At 38.0% G+C, this 17,947-nt stretch overlaps 1 protein-coding gene across 1 annotated transcript in view; it reads right to left on the bottom strand.

Moving 5' to 3' along the window:
• Nucleotides 1-6,893: 6,893 nt before the first annotated feature.
• The window catches only part of LOC127874433 (uncharacterized), a 43,514-nt gene continuing 32,460 nt past the window's right edge, over nt 6,894-17,947 (bottom strand). The window contains exons 5-10 of the mRNA XM_052418756.1: nt 17,497-17,582; nt 15,374-15,494; nt 14,650-14,730; nt 12,011-12,132; nt 11,179-11,286; nt 6,894-10,545 (exon numbers count right to left, since the gene is read on the bottom strand). Coding sequence (XP_052274716.1) covers nt 10,249-10,545; nt 11,179-11,286; nt 12,011-12,132; nt 14,650-14,730; nt 15,374-15,494; nt 17,497-17,582 — 815 coding nt within the window. The 3' untranslated portion in view covers nt 6,894-10,248. The remainder of the gene's footprint in view (nt 10,546-11,178; nt 11,287-12,010; nt 12,133-14,649; nt 14,731-15,373; nt 15,495-17,496; nt 17,583-17,947) is intronic.

Raw genomic sequence — 17,947 nt, 5'->3', positions numbered from 1 at the left:
TCTGCGTGAGCTCCACCGACTGGTGTAATTAAGCAGGCTGCCATGCAACCCCTCCCATAACGTGAGCAAGTGAGCCTCGTTCTGGGAAAACTGGGTCGAATACATGCGTTTCATCCCAAAATAGCCTGTTAAATCCTCACATGATAATTAGGGAGGACTCTTTCCGCTTTTATGGTATTTTTCGTTTAAAGAAAGTCTCGTCAAAGCAAGAATCAAGTTTAGGCAAATTGCGTCATCCTTGATTCGTCTATGCGGACTGCACAGGCTAATCTTGGATGGAACTTTACGCATATTCATAAGGCCCAGTTTCCCCTGAACGACGCTTACGTCCATGCCGTTTCTCACACCGTAACTCGAATAAACTCAGGGCTCAATACTATTTACCATGGGCCTTATACGAGTCTATTCAGGATATGTCACGGTCTCTCGTTAAGCAGTCGCTGAAAGGTTTCCACTGTTGGCGTTTTTGGCGTTTGAACGCCGTTTTCATACGTTCTCACGTAAGAACACATGCCGGTGTGGGGTAGTTTTACACACGCTTCATCAATTTAACCTATTAATTTTAGCTCGATTGCATCGAAGGCCTCTGTCTTATAGAAACGCTCTCGAGGACTATAACCAGTGCTTGGTGTCTTTGGGGAAGATCTAGGACTAGAGAACGCCCCCCGAAGGGGGATCGTACCCGTGACCTCCCTCACTAGGCGGACATCTTATCAATAACGCCAGGCCAATCATTATATCAATTGTAATAAAATAATATCCATAAACAATTATTATTTTCTCAAAGAAGTCGTGATTCTTTAATTCGCTTGCTTGAATATTACATATTTATGCATTTTTTTATATATATATATTGCACTTTTTTTCTAAATTGTAATTCAGTCGATCTGAAATAAATTTAGTAATTTAAATAACAGTCGACTAAACGATACTCTTCATTATACGAATCTATTAAGCAGCGATATGGATTCCATACCTTAATGTGTGCACATAGTAGGTACGCACATGCACATTCAAAAATTTAACGTCGATGTAAAAACTGGATATTTCGTTAAAAGAATACCCAAAACTCGTGATACTGAGATTTTAAGTGAACTCGCGATCACTAAGATTAATGCGTATACATATCAACCAAACAAAGTGTGATGCTGCTTTAATTTTTGAGTCGTTTCTGTATTAAAGATGCACCCTTGGTAAATCTGCATCTTTTACAGTGAATTTATGTTGGCTCTTTGGGTAACATTTTTTCGCTCGAAACGGCCTCTCTTTAAGATATGAATTAAACAAAGAAATGTTCTTGTTAGGATTATGCTTTGCAAATTAATTAACAGTTAATAACCAGCCTTATTATAAGCCGTGTCAATCCTTTCTGTAACTAAGGTACATCGCGGTGTTTAGTCTAACTCAGACGTTCAATCGGTAACCCTCGGACAATTCCGCCATAACGGCGATCGACGGTGTGGTGTAGCCCACTGTCCGAAGCGCAATCTCCACGCAGAGTTGTCGTTCCTTGCTCTCACATACAACTCTGTGAAAGGCTCAGCCCTCCATTTTGTCTACCAAATAGCTAAAACCGAACAAACGCATTCAATGTAGATTTGATTGGATATTTAAGATCGCATGCATTAAATTAAAAAATATGACTTTTAAATGTATGATAAATCTTGCAAAAACTTGCAAGTTTTAATGCAACTCTTTGGAACTATTTTATTGCTCATTTACGCAGATGGAATCATTCCACGCACTTTACAAATGTAAACAATCGAACATAATGTTTATTGAGTGACGTTAGGAATCGCTTCGACGTGTTTATGTATGTTGGTTTCTTAACATCAAAAAACCATATCAATGTTATAATAATGAATTAAGACTGATTTAAGATATCATGGTATGAGATGGTTTTCTTTAATGCAGTGAATGCAATGTAACCGTCGTGCAAGAGATTGTTTAGTATACTGTAACCTCAATGATGAACGCTTGGTATGATCATGACATGAATGAGACGCTTTCATAACAATAGTCCGTTCTGAGCCCAACACAGAGGTGAATGTAATGTAACCGTCGTGCAAGAGATTGTCCGAAGCGTTCAGATTGTCAGACGTTATTATTTGTCTCCCTTAGAAATCGTTTCTGTGTTTTGTTGAAGTAGAACTATGCGAAATTTAGTTTTTGACCGACCTCGTGGTTTTCTTTGGTTACGCATGCGCAATTAATTTCCTTCTATATTACATACAAAATAGTTGATGTTCGATATCAAGTTTTCCCATGATCAAGCAATGACCCACTATATCATCATACATCATTGGAAAGATAAATGCATAATCTTTTGAAAAAAATGCATTCCATCAAATTCTATGTGTTGTAACTCAAAATATTTACCTTAGAATAGGCACACCAGTTTTGACACATGTGGAGGCGACAATTTTTACTCAAATAGTATGACCTACTTTCAATGCCGGGAACCATCAGCAGAAAAAGTAGAGCACAAAAATGGCTCTTTTTCTTATTGCTTACAAATATACCTTCAAATAAATACCAAAACGTTCCATTTGCATTCTATTTTACAAATCCTAGGCAGCATTCACTGAACAATGTGTGCTATATATCAAATTGACTGCAGGAGTTCCGGTTTGGGGTTATGTGACCTTCTTAGAATCTACGAAAGGGCTTTCGGCCATTTTTGTTAAGAAACTTCTGAAGAGCATATTATTACATTTTGTTTAAATAACTATGGAACGGAATTTCAATCACCTTGTTATAAACTTTGGGAAGCCGTTGTGTCACGTTTCTTTTTTTTTTAATATTGTACCATGAATATTTAAAGGTTTTTTATGTTATGACTCTACGATGATGTTTGGAATGTGTTCGTCATACTGTTTAACTGCTCTAAAGTCATACCAAGTTTATAAATGTTTCTTTGTAGCCTTTTATATCTGGAACTCATCATCAGACATGCGTTTTTGTCTGTTTCGTAAACTGTTTCGCTAGCCTGCATTTGGTTGTTGTTGTGTTGTTGTTTTTTTGCTTTGCATATTGTTTAACAGAATATAAGCCGGATTATAAGACGTGTTTACAAGCAAATGCATTTTAGTTTTTATGCCCCCCTTCAAAGGGGTATATTGCTTTGCACATGTCGGTCTGTCGGTCGGTCTGTCGGTCGGTCGGTCCGTCCACCAGGTGGTTTCCGGATGATAACTCAAGAACGCTTCGGCCTAGGATTATGAAACTTCAAAGGTACATTGATCATGACACACAGATGACCCCTATTGATTTTCAGGTCAATAGGTCAAAGGTCAAGGTCACGGTGACCCGAAATAGTAAAATGGTTTCCGGATGATAACTCAAGAACGCTTAGGCCTAGTTTCATGAAACTTGATATGTAGATTTATCATGACTCGCAGATTATCCCTATTGATTTTCAGGTCATTAGGTCAAAGGTCAAGGTCACAGTGACCCGAAATAGTAAAATGGTTTCCGGATGATAACTCAAGAACGCTTAGGCCTAGGATCATGAAACTTGATAGGTAGATTGATCATGACTCGAAGATGACCCCTATTGATTTTCAGGTCACTAGGTCAAAGGTCAAGGTCACAGTGATCCGAAATAGTAAAATGGTTTCCGGATGATAACTCAAGAACGCTTATGCCTAGGATCATGAAACTTCGTAGGTATATTTATAATGGCTGGCAGATGACCCCTATTGATTTTCAGCGCACTAGGTCAAAGGTCAAGGTCACGGTGACCCGAAATAGTAAAATGGTTTTCGGATGATAACTCAAGAACGCTTATGCCTAGGATCATGAAACTTCATAGGTACATTGATCATGACTCGCAGATGACCCCTATTGATTTTCAGGTCACTAGGTCAAAGGTCAAGGTCACGGTGACCCGAAATAGTAAAATTGTTTCCGGATGATAACTCAAGAACGCTTATGCCTAGGATCATGAAACTTGATAGGTAGATTGATCATGACTCGCAGTTGACCCCTATTGATTTTCAGGTCACTATATCAAAGATCAAGGTCACGGTGACCTGAAATAGTAAAATGGTTTCCGGATGATAACTCAAGAACGCTAATGGCTACGATCATGAAACTTCATAGGTACATTGATCATGACTTGCAGATGACCCCTATTGATTTTGAGGTCACTAGGTCGAAGGTCATGGTGACCCGAAATAGTAAAATGGTTTTCGGATGATAACTCAAGAACGCTTATGCCTAGGATCATGAAACTTCATAGGTACATTGATCATGACTCGCAGATGACCCCTATTGATTTTCAGGTCACTAGGTCAAAGGTCAAGGTCACGGTGACCCGAAATAGTAAATGGTTTCCGGATAATAACTCAAGAACGCTTATGCCTAGGATCATGAAACTTGATAGGTAGATTGATCATGACTCGCAGTTGACCCCTATTGATTTTCACGTCACTATATCAAAGATCAAGGTCACGGTGACCTGAAATAGTAAAATGGTTTCCGGATGATAACTCAAGAACGCTAATGGCTACGATCATGAAACTTCATAGGTACATTGATCATGACTTGCAGATGACCCCTATTGATTTTGAGGTCACTAGGTCGAAGGTCAAGGTCATGGTGACCCGAAATAGTAAAATGGTTTCCGGATGATAACTCAAGAACGCTTATGCCTAGGATCATGAAACTTCGTAGGTTTATTTATAATGGCTGGCAGATGGCCCCTATTGATTTTCAGCGCACTAGGTCAAAGGTCAAGGTCACGGTGACCCGAAATAGTAAAATGGTTTTCGGATGATAACTCAAGAACGCTTATGCCTAGGATCATGAAACTTCATAGGTACATTGATCATGACTCGCAGATGACCCCTATTGATTTTCAGGTCACTAGGTCAAAGGTCAAGGTCACGGTGACCCGAAATAGTAAAATTGTTTCCGGATGATAACTCAAGAACGTTATGCCTAGGATCATGAAACTTGATAGGTAGATTGATCATGACTCGCAGTTGACCCCTATTGATTTTCAGGTCACTATATCAAAGATCAAGGTCACGGTGACCTGAAATAGTAAAATGGTTTCCGGATGATAACTCAAGAACGCTAATGGCTACGATCATGAAACTTCATAGGTACATTGATCATGACTTGCAGATGACCCCTATTGATTTTGAGGTCACTAGGTCGAAGGTCATGGTGACCCGAAATAGTAAAATGGTTTCCGGATGATAACTCAAGAACGCTTAGGCCTAGGATCATAAAACTTGATAGGTAGATTGATCATGACTCGCAGATGACCCCTATTGATTTTCAGGTCACTAGGTCAAAGGTCAAGGTCACAGTGATCCGAAATAGTAAAATGGTTTCCGGATGATAACTCAAGAACGCTTATGCCTAGGATCATGAAACTTCGTAGGTATATTTATAATGGCTGGCAGATGGCCCCTATTTATTTTCAGCGCACTAGGTCAAAGGTCAAGGTCACGGTGACCCGAAATAGTAAAATGGTTTTCGGATGATAACTCAAGAACGCTTATGCCTAGGATCATGAAACTTCATAGGTACATTGATCATGACTCGCAGATGACCCCTATTGATTTTCAGGTCACTAGGTCAAAGGTCAAGGTCACGGTGACCCGAAATAGTAAATGGTTTCCGGATAATAACTCAAGAACGCTTATGCCTAGGATCATGAAACTTGATAGGTAGATTGATAATGACTCGCAGTTGACCCCTATTGATTTTCACGTCACTATATCAAAGATCAAGGTCACGGTGACCTGAAATAGTAAAATGGTTTCCGGATGATAACTCAAGAACGCTAATGGCTACGATCATGAAACTTCATAGGTACATTGATCATGACTTGCAGATGACCCCTATTGATTTTGAGGTCACTAGGTCGAAGGTCAAGGTCATGGTGACCCGAAATAGTAAAATGGTTTCCGGATGATAACTCAAGAACGCTTATGCCTAGGATCATGAAACTTCGTAGGTTTATTTATAATGGCTGGCAGATGGCCCCTATTGATTTTCAGCGCACTAGGTCAAAGGTCAAGGTCACGGTGACCCGAAATAGTAAAATGGTTTTCGGATGATAACTCAAGAACGCTTATGCCTAGGATCATGAAACTTCATAGGTACATTGATCATGACTCGCAGATGACCCCTATTGATTTTCAGGTCACTAGGTCAAAGGTCAAGGTCACGGTGACCCGAAATAGTAAAATGGTTTCCGGATGATAACTCAAGAACGCTAATGGCTACGATCATGAAACTTCATAGGTACATTGATCATGACTTGCAGATGACCCCTATTGATTTTGAGGTCACTAGGTCGAAGGTCAAGGTCATGGTGACCCGAAATAGTAAAATGGTTTCCGGATGATAACTCAAGAACGCTTATGGCTAGGATCATGAAACTTCAAAGGTACATTGATCATGACTGGCAGATGATCCCTATTGATTTTCAGGTCACTAGGTCAAAGGTCAAGGTCACAGTGATAAAAACATATTCACACAATGGCTGTCACTACAACGGAGAGCCCATATGGGGGGCATGCATGTTTTACAAACAGCCCTTGTTATTTTAAAAAAATAACATATGCATCTATAAAATCAAATGAGCTTGTTGGTAAATTTATTGCAAATGTGGTTTGGGACGGTGAAGAATGTTTTATCGTGCAAACTTGACAAATAACAATGTTTGTAATGCTACTAAGTGCTATCTGATTCACCAATTGTATCTTCCACTGCAACTGCACTTTGGTGTTGCCCTAAAATAATGCGCACTCTGATTTTAGTCATCGAATTTGGGTTGACGCAAATATCATGGCACGAACAAACATAAATATTTGATAAATTATTAATTCAAGAAACCGCATGAATTAAACAAATACAAAAACTCAAATAACTCACGTTTAAATTTTATTAATACGCAATATTTATAACAAATGAAAGCTGAATAAAGCAACATGTACAAATCATAGTTATATTTGAGTTGATTGCAGCCAACAATATCGACAACAGGACGCAGAGAACTCACTCAGTAATTTTCGAAGGAAGTTGCAATGCCAGTTCGCAATTTTCAACTTATTTTCTTTAACTTTTACTTTAATTTATCAAAACTACATTAATAATACTAGGAAGCTGTTATCGTGTTTTTGTTCACATTATATGCCGATATAGCTGGCATTCACAAACATGTGTTTTCACAACAAGAACAATTGAACGTAAAGATGACAAGATTTTCCGAATTCTATGGGCCATTTATTTGATATAACTATCACTGATGAAGAAAAAAGCCGTAACGCGTATGTCTATCGTGTGCTTTATTTAGATTATGTCCTCACATGTTCACTTATTGTCCTCGCTTGTTCACACACTTTCCTCACTATACGTCGCTAAGTCTATGAAAGGCAGTCGACACAGAGATTGCATTGATCAAGGCAACAAGGAACAAATCGGCAAGCGCTACAGTAAAATAAGTATAAAAATACAAATGTGTAGAAAGGGGATGATTCCAACAAATGAACTGGTCTCTTTTGTTTCACATGACATTTTTCTATTGGTTTGAACTAGTTTATAAATGATGGCGCAAGCGATGCTGATAAAAAGCAAAAGTGCACTCTAATATTAATGTATTTTTACAAATCTGTGCCTCACGTAAACTTAAAATCAGTTACTGGCCTTTAAAATATAAAGACATAAATACAATATTATCGGTTATTGAAATAAAATATTTTTATTTGAGATTAGTATTAATGTATTGAAGATCTACACATTAAATATGTATATAAAATACGATATAATTCAGTCACTAGAACGTATTCTCCATTTGATTGGAATATTTACGGCATGTGTGTATTATTGAGTGCCGAGTGTGCAGATACTGCATTCCTGTAACGAAGTTTCTGTCTAACTTTAGACCAATAAAGTTTTTAAAGGGATCTGCACGGTTTGGTAAATTGACAAAATTGAAAAAAGTTGTTTCAGATTCGCAAATTTTCGTTTTAGTTATAATATTTGTGAGGAAACAGTATAACTGAACATTTACCATAGTCTAATATAGCCATTATATGTATCTTTTGACGATTTGAAAACCTAAAAATTATAAAGCGTTGCAACGCGAAACGATTGAATAATTGGGAGAGTTCTGTTGTTTTCGTTTAAATTTACGAAACTACGAAGATTGCTTATATAAGGTATAAAATACTTAAACTGTGTTTACTCGGCGGAATAGCCGAGAGGGCTTATGCGTTTTTAATTCAGACTAATTCCAGGACTCCGGGGGTCACTGGTTCGAGCCCTGGTACCGGCTACTTTTTTTTCCTTTTTTTAATGTTATTCTTTATTTTTTACTGGAGCTTTTAAGATCTAATGTTTACATTTATCAATATAAAGCATTTAATGACAAACTTCAAAATATGCCGAATCTGTGAAAAGGCCCCTTTAATACATCATTATAAGCGCTTACCTCATGACTAATCATCACAAAACACTAAGGAAATGCAAAGTTGATCATGAAACTGACTCCATTATACGCACTAAAGACATTAAAAAATTACATTAATACAAAAGCATACTTATAAACAATAATATTAATACTTAATGTATACAAAGAGTAGCAAAAGATAGTACATGTATAAATGAACATCTTCAAATTTATATACACTAAATGTAGACTGTACAAAAATACAAAATGGCATTTTTGGAGCAAGAAATAAAATGACATTGACAGCGAAATACATGATGAAATGTCCTGGCCGGCATTATACATGTAAATATATCTTAGGACAGACACGACAGATCAGCCGAGTACAGAAACATGCTAGAACAAATACATTGCGTTTATATCAAAAGACGTGGTCAAAATACAATACAATGTAGTTCTTAACCGATTCGAATTAACACAATACAGACAATGTATATCACTGCGACATTCATTTTTAATGACTTAACACTTACAAACTTGTTATGCTTATTATTGTTTTGCGACAAATCAATGCAGAGGCACTACCAAGGCAGAAATGAAAACTGTCGGTCCGGATGAGCGCATGATAACTGACGGTCCGGGATGAGCGAATGAATGAAGCGTGATTGTACAACACCAATCGTCATATTCACGGTAGTTCAAAGCGGCTTGAGTATTCCAGTGTAACGGTATCCATTCTTTCTCACAGAAGCCCACCACCCCTCCCTCCGAACCCAGCTGCAGGCGGCAAGTTAGACATGTACTATTGAGCTCCTAAATAATTGCACAATGACCCTTGAACTGCGTTTCGTCTCCTTACACGAAGAACTCAAATAAGCATTAATGAACATGTATCATGTTCCAAAACATTAAACAAAATAAAAGCAAAAAACGTCGACCTCTATGAAGTCAAAAACGTCATGAAGCCGAAAACAACCAATGTGCTGTCTGTATTTACGTCCTACGAGACCAATGAACGCGGTGATGATAATGCAGTGATGGATCGCACATACAAGGAATGCTATGTTAATTGTCGAGAAAGTATAGTGAATGATCCCTTGACGGATGCCAATCTAACGCGCGCACTAGTATACGACATGGAAATAGTAATACAATAATAATACACCTTATGCATGAACGAAGGTCCCAGTTCAACAGCAGTTACTGCGTACATATGTGTGTCCCTATGAACATTTCTCTACAGCGTAGAGTATTGTAATGAACAGACCGCATAATATACACCATACCACACAGCGTCTGTATTCACACTCACACAAGACATAACATACATCTATGAGTTTTAATCCGGCCAATATGTAAACCACGTATGGTCCCAAGACGTGTTCGAAAACGTTTTAAGTATAAGTAACTCAAAATCAAGAACTTAAACTTAGTTTTGGTCAGTACAAGTTTACTACGGTCTTCCGTCAGTCATGAGTATTCTTCCGTTGATAGCAAGCAGATGGCGCCGCTGTGTTGCAGTTAAAACTAGCCTCGTTCTGGGAAAACTGGGTTTAATGCATGTTCGTCAAGTGTCGCACCAGATTAGTCCGTGCAATCCGCAAAGGCTTATCAGAGTCGACACTTTCCGCCTAAAATGCATTTTCTTTAAGAAGAGACTTCCTTAAAAGCGGAATGCGTCGTCCCTGATTTCCACTGAGGCCTAAACATGCTTATCTGTGACGACACTTTGCGCGCATGGATTAGGCCCCGTTTTCCCACAATGCGGCCTATTTACATTATAAGTATACGTACAAAAGATTGTTAAATAATGAAGTACTAGCTACTGACAGACTCTACTCTCCGTCCTTCGTATCATCTGGATTACTCTCCTCGGTGGGTTTTGACTCCTCTGTTTTTTCTGCGGGCTTTTCTTCTTCTTTATTGTCTTTTTCCTCCTTTTCTTCTTTTTTCTCCTCACCTTCCTTCTCTTCTTTCTTTTCATCAGCTTCTTTCTTTTCATCTTCTTTCGTTTCGTCACCTTCTTTCTTTTCCTCTCCCTCCTTTAAATCGCCATTCTCCTTTGGTTTGTCGTCCCCTTCTTCCTTTTTATCTACCTCTTCCTCCTTATCGGCTTGAATCCCGCCAGGACCCTGAGGACAAAACAGATTGGACTGAGAACAATATATTTTAAAAACGAGTATGAATTAATGAAATTGCTGTGACTAAATCTCTTTTAAGTGTTCCTATTTATTTTGCCAGATACAAGCGTTTAAGTTTTACTAATATCACAAAGACAATAAATGCCATGGACTATGGCTACAGTTAGTGGTTAAGTAATAAACAATGTGCTCTTCGCGTTTGTGCGAATGCCTGACAATTAATGCCAGAATAAGCCCAGATTGATGAAATATATTTTACTGAAAACGCATATTGCGAAACAGATGTAGCCATCAGTGTTTTTTGCATATCAAACTGGCGATTCCTTCTGGATTTCAAAAGACGTTATGTCTCTGCATATGTACGAACAAGAAAACCGATATAACGAGACTACCCACTCCACAAATAAATGCCACCATAGATTGGTGGACAATAATGATATCCCGTCCTTGAAAGTTATGACACCTGAAGGTAAAACAACCCAGATGTCCGACACCCCATTGGTACTAAACCCCGGAGGTACTAAACCCCAGAGATATTAAACCATAGAGGTACGACACCCCAGAGGTACGACACCTTAGAGGTACGACACCCTAGAGGTACTAAATCCCAAAGCAGGCACGTACTCTGTATTTCTTTGACTTCTTCACGATGCCTGCCTCTATGAGACTGTACGCCATATCGAGGATGGTCTCCTTGAGGTCACGTGGGGTCACTCCCAACACCTCCTTCATCTGTAAGCAAGACAATTGCAAGAAGGTTCAAACACCGACTGCTATGGTTATTCTACATCTTATACAAAAACGCTTGCTGCCAGTTACTGTTATCAGCACCGTTGTCAGTTAATGTTGTTAGTTACTGGCAACGGTATATTACTGCGTGTATGTTGTTATGGCAAATTGCTAAGATCAGCTATGTTTGGCTAGGAAAAGCCATTGTACACTACCAGACAGCTGTAAACTGAAATTAATATTAAAACAGTTTATTAACCAACACATCAAAAACGCTGCATAGTCGACCGTGAACTAAACACGAATAAATTCTCAGGGGAAATTCGGAAGTCTATGAACATCGTAGTTTTTACTTAAGAACAATTTAGAAACAAAAATGAAAAAGGGCTGACAAATAAATGTATAGAAAACTACGGTATATCATGTCATCACCTCTAGGTCTGTTCCATGATCCAGCTACATAGATACATGCTATAGCTAATTAACATACCCAAGGGTTACTCATAACATAGATGCACACAGCCCGCACATTCAGTCTCCTGTATGTATTGCTTGGGGTAACATCATTATTAGTAGTTGTAGAGAGAAGCTTCATTAGAATGCTATCTAATATATAACCTCACACTTGTGTTGTTATTATGTCATCTGACTAATATACATTTGTAAGACAGTTTATTTTATTGTTCAATAATTCAGTCCACATCATTCACAATGCACAGCTGCTTACCCGGGAGTTGTCGAACTTGATGACCTTGTTGACCTGCGGTATGATCATCTTCACTGACTTGTCGAACACGCCGATCAGATTGAGGACCGCGTTCGGGTAGTTGGCCGTGGGCACGCTGTAACCTGTGACGACATCATCACGTGATCAACAAACATCATCCCGGTATCAACAATACGTACAGATGCGCTATTAAGGTAGCGCACCTCTAATGGGCACATATCTAAATATAATTTAATTAACTATTTTCCTAATCAGCATCATTTTACTGAACTACATGCAAATTTGTAGGAAGGCTTTCCATGCTTTTTTAAAAAATATACCGATTTTTCAAAACCACCCTCACGCTCGGCTTTTGTCCAGTTTATTTTCACCCCTGGGGTTTATAAAAGTTCCATAATTCATTCAAATTTCCAAATATGGGCATGCAGTTGGTGTGTACAGATGCAGTAAAGTTGTTTAAAGTTTAAACAAGATGAAATAAGTATTATTTTACAGACATTTATTTTTTACAAATTTTAATCTATGGAATAGCACCATGAAATGTAAGAGATTTCAGCCAAGTAAAAATTGGGTCGGTTAAAAACAGAGTGTCATAAAATTCAAAATAGTATCATTTAAGTTATATTTTAAACTTAGTTTTTATAGAAACACTATATACAGCAAAAATACTAAAAAAATAGACAGATTTACCGTTTACTTTTTGAAATAAAATAAAAATGCAACATGCATCATTCGTATTTTCAGCAGTAAATTAATCAATTTAGCCATAACGTTGTTTTAATTTTAAAATTGAAGGATGTGCATACAATTTTCAAAATATTTTACAATAAGCATAGCTTATATGCTATATTAAATCAAATTACGTTAGAAAAGAAATAAAACGCGTCGCAAAAAGTATGCGATGTCGGCAGGAATCGAACCTGCGCGGGAAGATCCCAAAAGATTTCTAGTCCATCGCCTTAACCACTCGGCCACGCCTACTTCACATCAGTGGACTTTAAATTAAAGTAAGTAAACAGGTAAAAAGGCTCGCTCGATCTTTGAAGAAATCGCGAAATCGTATTTTTCAGCTGATAATTGGATCAAAGTCAATATTTATAGTGAAAATAATGTATTCTAAATGAATAAGTAAAACATATATTAAAATTCGAAGTTTGAAAAAAATAAAATGCATCTCTCGGAAATAAGCTATCATTGAAGATCGGCAATGATCGTAAAATAAATCGCGGGAAATCATTAGAGGTGCGCTACCTTAAGGGCAGAGCGATATCAATGTAATAAGTTGGCCATGAGATCAGCGCTTGTTTATGAGATTTGACCTAGTGACCTACGATTGTCTCTAAAAATACAAACTTTGCCTAGATATTGTCAATATAAACATGCTGACCAAGTTTCATCTAGCTCGATTCATAAATGTGGCCTCTAGAGTGGTAACAAGTCGTTTTTCGTAAGATTTGACGTGATGACCTAATTTTTAGACGCAAGTTACCTGTATTCAAACTTGGGCTAGATATTGTTCAAATGAACACTCTGATCAAGTTTCATCACGATTGAGACTGACATGTGACCTTTTGAGTGTTACGAATACATCTGAGTCGTTCTCTGTGAAAAGGGGGTTTAATGCATGAGCGTACAGTGTCGTCTTTTTAGCTGGTTTATGGACGAAACCGTTTTACGTTCACTGTTTAACGAAACATTTGTATGATTGTACCCCAAAGTGACACTTAGATTTTAGGTTGACATAAACATTATGGAGTATGACGGCTACAAATGCGTGTTGCTTTGTTCAATGAAAATCAAGATTAATCAAGATTAAAGTTGCATGAGTATGTTTCATCAAAAGATCCGACGCGCAAATGCTGTACACTCCCGAAGAAAGTTGACATTAGTGTCCGACAAATACTGCTGGCTTTACAGTAAGTTAACAAACTCATAGTTTGAAATGATTTCGGTTAGAAGGAAATTAACCAGAAAAAAAACTCACACACAGAATAAACCGTGGTTCGGGTATCGCGGAGTCACAATTAATTATCAATAATATCAACGTGTAACGATCAATTTTGGTGGAAAAAATATCAAAATAAATAAGATATTTGCAACGTTCAAATAAATGTAACGTATATATCACTGTTTTACAACTATTGGCTATAAAATATTATATATTGAAAATCAGCCGACCTGTATTTTATTTGTAAAAATAAGTAAATTCTGTTCGAATCTTATTGCTCAAAATGGTTTCGTATTGAAGTTGTCAACCTCCGCGCAGAGATTTGACTGGAGCAAGCATATATGGATTGTTTGTGAGAGCAAGGAACGTCAACTCTTCGTGGAGATTGGACAGTTGTATGCTATACCATCATGCATTTGATTTGTATCTTTGACAAAAGTCAGGGATAAGTACATAGTTTGACCCTAGTTTATTATTTAATACATATAAAACATTTATTACAATGCCCAGCTAAGAAGCGCATGATTAATATTTAATATGTAATAAAACAAGTGTGCTACAATATTTGTTAACTGCTTAGTTTCATTCAACAAGGGAGTGGTTGACGTCAGACTAGCCGAACTTTTTGTTGAACCCGCTTTCGGTTGAATAAGGGGACAAAAATAGTCTATTCTTTGACAGAGTTGCTTACCTTGGCTCTTAAACTCCTTCGACAACACCTGCGCTATTTCCTTCATCCACATGTTGTCATTGGTGACCAGGTGGCGCTTTCCTGTAATACATCATTACCATGACAACAACTATTCATAGCAATATTATGTCATCAGCAAACGTGGGTACACGATGTATGTCGTAACATTAAATTATCCTTACAGAAAACTGTCAGGCTTAAGTTTTTACATTTACGAAGTATCGTTTAATAATTAGGTTTTACGTAAAGAAAATTCGTTGAATGTCTTTACGCTGTGATAATGTAGTATAACTTGTCTTAACATTATTGAAATAAAATACTGTTACTTAAAATAATACGTGAGAAAGGAATTTTTGAACGTCAAATAGAAAATGCATTAAGTAAAAATTAAAAACCCAGGTTATTCATGTAAACGTTTATTTAAAATAAAGTATTGGGGTTCTGAGAAAACTGGGCTAAACGCATGTGCGTTAAGTGCCATTCCTATTAGTCTGCGCAGTCCGCTCATACTTATCAGGGTTGATAATATCCGCTTTCATGGATTTATTTTTTATTTAAAGGAAGTAGACGAAAAATCCTGTTTAAGCGGAAAGTGTCGTCCCAGATTAGGTTGTGTGGACTGCGCAGGCTTATCTGAAATGACACTTTACGCACATGCATTAAACCCCCTTCTCACAGAACGAGGCACAATGAGTCATTATTCTGCGAAATTGCCTGTCAGTACCGGAAGCTTCCTGTGACGTCATGGCCTTGATGTGGGCGGCTGCTACGTCTCTGACGTCCACAATGGAGAAGTTCAGCTTAGGTACACACAGCGAGGAGTGCTCCAGGAGCCGCTTGACAACCTGCAGAGCAGAAAACACCTGCATACATACCAACAGAAACAACTTAGCCAGCTGCATACATATCCAAAAACAAACTCAGCCACCTGCATGCATACCGACAGAAACAACTTAGCCAGCTGCATGCATACCAACAGAAACAACTTAGCCAGCTGCATGCATACCAACAGAAACAACTTAGCCACCTGCAGTCATACCAACAGAAACAACTTAGCCAGCTGCATACATACCAACAGAAACAACTTAGCCACCTGCATACATACCAACAGAAACAACTTAGCCACCTGCATACATACCAACAGAAACAACTTAGCCACCTGCATACATACCAACAGAAACAACTTAGCCACCTGCATACATACCAACAGAAACAACTTAGCCACCTGCATACATACCAACAGAAACAACTTAGCCACCTGCAGTCATACCAACAGAAACAACTCAGCCACCTGCATACATACCAACAGAAACAACTTAGCCCCCTGCATACATACCAACAGAAATTGTTCAGCCACCTGCATACATACTAACAGAAACAACTCAGCCACCTGCATACATACCAACAGAAACAACGCAGCCACCTGCATGCATACCAACAGAAACAACTCAGCCACCTGCATACGTACGAACACAAACAGTCTGCCTAACCAGCTGCAGACAGAAGAACAAAAACTACCTGCAGGCATACGAACACGAAAAGACCACTAAACCACATGCCGACAAACGAACATAAACCACATGTAGACAAAGCACCACAAACCACTTGCAGATATACGAACAGAAAAAATATCCAGACATGCGAACATATACCACATGAATATTGAACGAACAGAAACCACCCGCAGACATACATATACACCCCACATGCATGCTTACGAAGAGATACATCTACAAACATACGAACAGAAAATACCAGCCAACATACGCACAAAGACCAACTGCAGATATGCGAATAGAAACCAACATCCAATATACGCACAAAGACCAACTACAGACATGCTAACAGAAACCACCAGCTCATACATGCATATAGATTGCAACCACAACATTTCAAATCATTAGGTCGTATAACATCTCATATACATTTGTACCATGTTACCACTTTGATAATTGACTGTCAGTATAACAACATGACCTGAATAGAAATATATGAATAGAAATATATACAATTTACATGTCTGTTTGAAATCATAGTACATGTATAATGATTTTCATTAGAGACAAGTTCTGGGGAAAGGGGGCTAAATGCATTTCATAAAGTATCGTCCAAGATTAGCCTGTGCAGTCAACACAGGTTAATCAGACACAACACTTTACGTCTTCCGCCTTTCCGCTAAGATGATACTTTCTTTAAAGGGATCTTTTCACGCTTTGGTAAATTGACAAAATTGAAAAAAGTTGTTTCAGATCCGTAAGTTTTCGTTTTAGTTATGATATTTGTGAGGAAACAGTAATACTGAACATTAACCATGCTCTAATATAGCCATTATATGCATCTTTTGACGATTTTAAAACCTAAAAATTATAAAGCGTTGCAACGCGAAACGATTGAATAATTTGGAGAGTTCTGTTTTTGTCGTTAAATTTTGTGAAACTACGAAGATTGCTTATATAAGGTATAAAATACGTCACGAATGTGTACTCGGCGGAATAGCTCAGTAGGCTAAAGCGTTTTTACTTCAGGACTCTGGCAGGACTCCAGGGGTCACTGGTTCGAAACCTGCTCCGGGCAATGTTCTTTTCCCTTTTTAAATTTTTTTCTTGATTTTTTACTGGAGCTTTTATGATCCAATGTTTACATTTATCAATATATAGCATTTAATGAATAAGTTAAAAAAATGCCAAAATCTGTGAAAAGGCCCCTTTAAACGAAAAATACCATAAAAGTGGAAAGTGTCATCACTGATAAGCCTTGCGGACTGCACAGGCTTATCTGGGACGACACTTTACGCACATGCATTCAGCCCCGTTTTTACAAACGAGGCTCAGATCGGCGCATACATACATCAGTGCTGCTGCACTTGGATCCGTTGAGGACGGGGCCCATGACGTAGGAGGGGTTAACCACAGCCAACTCAACCTTGTCCTCGTCTGCAAAAAGAAAGAAAAAAGTTCTAGCGACTTGTTGGGAACCAGTTCATTAATGACGTTATGCTTTATTCCCAACTGAAGGCCGGGAAACAGAAACAGGAAGCATAACAAAATGGCGCCAAAATACGTACACAGACGTGTGAATTGGAACACACGTGTGGGGGATACAAGAAAGTCAAGATTTGATTATTTGATTATTGTGTATGCTATACCAAAAATATAAAGTGCATGATACTTGAAAATACTAGTAACCGGAAGAAAATATTTACATTGACTGAAAGAAATACCGAGCTATCAACGCAATATAAAATCCAACGGGAATGTGTAATGAATATGGCAAATGAGAAAGCAATGTGCTCCCATGG

This window comes from Dreissena polymorpha, chromosome 1 (genome assembly GCF_020536995.1).
Source record: "Dreissena polymorpha isolate Duluth1 chromosome 1, UMN_Dpol_1.0, whole genome shotgun sequence".
Lineage (NCBI taxonomy): Eukaryota > Metazoa > Mollusca > Bivalvia > Myida > Dreissenidae > Dreissena > Dreissena polymorpha.
The sequence above is the reverse complement of the archived record's forward strand: the minus strand, read 5'-3'. Positions and strand labels throughout refer to the sequence as shown.